We start from the raw sequence: 2,282 nt of genomic DNA, 5'->3' as shown, positions 1-2,282 counted from the left end.
ACATGTCCCGAGATTCTGTGCTCAAACGTGGCGTCATCAAACTACGCCTTTGTTTTGAACAGGCGACCTCTAGTGGACGGAAAAGTTACATAGTGTAGCTTTAAATTACATCCAGTTTATCAGCAACAAAGCGCACGAGTGTGAATCCCGCGATATCTGCCTTTGATCTCGCAGGTGTCGGATCCACTACGAGAAGAGAGAACTGTCCGGCTTGCTGCACTTTTTTCCCTCCTCCCCTCCCTCGGCCGCCTAGTGTCGGCTGAACTGCAGGCGAGGCGCATCTCAAACAAGCCTATTGTTTCCCTCCTACGGTCTGTTTGGTCATGTGACTGCGTCTGTGACGGTTGATATACTTACTTGATTACAAAATACATTTTTAACTAATTTAAAAGGCTAAACAAAAGTTAAATAAGTGATTTCTTTCGGGGGTTTTAACAAATAAGCTTTTGATTATTTATAACATTTTAAGAAGGAATTTCACAGAGCGATCTCGACAAAATGGCGCCCTCTCTCGTCCACTGCTGTTTTACATTGGCGCTTCATTCATTTGCCTTCTTCGTGTTTCCATCAGGATCGATGGATCAGCACATGATCACACATTGATGATATGATAACTAGTGTATTTCAGTCCTGTCTATGGTCTAGCCCTTATGTTAATCCGACCCAGCGGTTATAATTCACATTCATTCTTCCTAATACGATAAACACATGCTATCGATTTCTATAATGAGACTAAATCAAACTTTACGAATAAGAAACTCTTCAAAACACTTTTTTTTATTTTCTTTTTCACCAAATATTCACTGTAAGAAAGTGCTTAGGCCTACACTACATTATTATTAGCAACTAAAACTAACAAAATACTGTTGAAATAAAATATAAAAGTGGAATAAAATGACTAAAACTAAAAAAATAAAGATTATGTAAAAATTATGACAAAAGCATATAAGGTTACTAAAACAATAACACAAAATATAAAAATAAAAGATAATTGACATTATTAATAAATACTTTAATATTATATACATAATACTAAACTAACACTGATTATTTTACATGTATTTTATATGAAGTTATAATTTATTACAAAAATTTGGGACATAAATCAAAACTGCATTGATTGTCCAGTCAATATATCATGTCTCATATTTTGAGGCTGTTTATAGTTATTATTCTGCATGTGGAGAACACGTTTCATGTTTTAATCTGAGAAGGGAATTCAGTTGTAATATCTGCTGTGTTTCACAGGAACTCCTCTAGGTCTGGATGTTGAACAGGAGGAAGTGCACTTGAAGAGACTTCAGGAGAATCCTCAGCTTGAGGAGTTCAGTCCAGCTGAGATCAACACAGTCACACACACACACACACACACACACAACATCTGATGTGCTGAGGGTTAAACCCCTTCAGTCCAGAGACCCTCCTCCTCCTCATCTTCATCTTCATCATCTTCATCTTCATCATCTTCATCAGCCTGATCTGGGGTCAGGTGAGCTGCTGCTCAGAGCACATCTCGCTGTAGATCTTCTTGACGATATGAGACAGATCTAAAGTCTGGGTCAACATCTTCAGGAGCATCTCGTCCGCCTGGATACCCTCCATAAACTCCTCCAGAGACAACACACCTGAACACACACACACACACACACACACACACACACACACATACTGTAGCAGTAACATATTTATGATAGGTGGATGGATGGGAAGATGGATATATGAATGGATAGACAGATGGATGGGTGGATGGATGGATGGATAGACAGATGGATGGGTGGATGGATGGATGGGTGATGGATGGATAGACAGATGGATGGGTGGATGGATGGATGGATAGACAGATGGATGGATGATGGATGGATGGATAGACAGATGGATGGGTGGATGGATGGATGATGGATGGATAGACAGATGGATGGGTGGATGGATGATGAATGGATAGACAGATGGATGGGTGGATGGATGGATGGATGGATGGATGGATGGATGATGGATGGATGGATGATGGATGGATAGACAGATGGATGGGTGGATGGATGGATGATGGATGGATAGACAGATGGATGGGTGGATGGATGGATGGGTGATGGATGGATAGACAGATGGATGGATAGACAGATGGATGGATGGATGGATGGATGGATGGATGGATGGATGGATGATGGATGGATAGACAGATGGATGGGTGGATGGATGGATGGATGGATGGATGATGAATGGATAGACAGATGGATGGGTGGATGGATGGATGGATGGATGGATGGATGGATGGATGATGGATG

The 2,282-nt window shown here is 40.8% G+C and overlaps 1 protein-coding gene across 1 annotated transcript in view; it reads right to left on the bottom strand.

Annotated features, from left to right (window-relative positions):
* Positions 1-756: 756 nt before the first annotated feature.
* LOC307121017 (guanylyl cyclase-activating protein 1-like) overlaps positions 757-2,282 on the bottom strand; it is a 16,261-nt gene continuing 14,735 nt past the window's right edge. Inside the window, exon 4 of the mRNA XM_079808392.1 lies at positions 757-1,625. Coding sequence (XP_079664518.1) covers positions 1,486-1,625 — 140 coding nt within the window. The 3' untranslated portion in view covers positions 757-1,485. The remainder of the gene's footprint in view (positions 1,626-2,282) is intronic.

The sequence above is a fragment of the Gobio gobio genome (genome assembly GCF_949357685.1).
Source record: "Gobio gobio genome assembly, chromosome: 24".
In the NCBI taxonomy this organism is placed as follows: domain Eukaryota; kingdom Metazoa; phylum Chordata; class Actinopteri; order Cypriniformes; family Gobionidae; genus Gobio; species Gobio gobio.
Note: the sequence above shows the minus strand (reverse complement) of the source record. Positions and strands in the feature narration are given on the sequence as shown.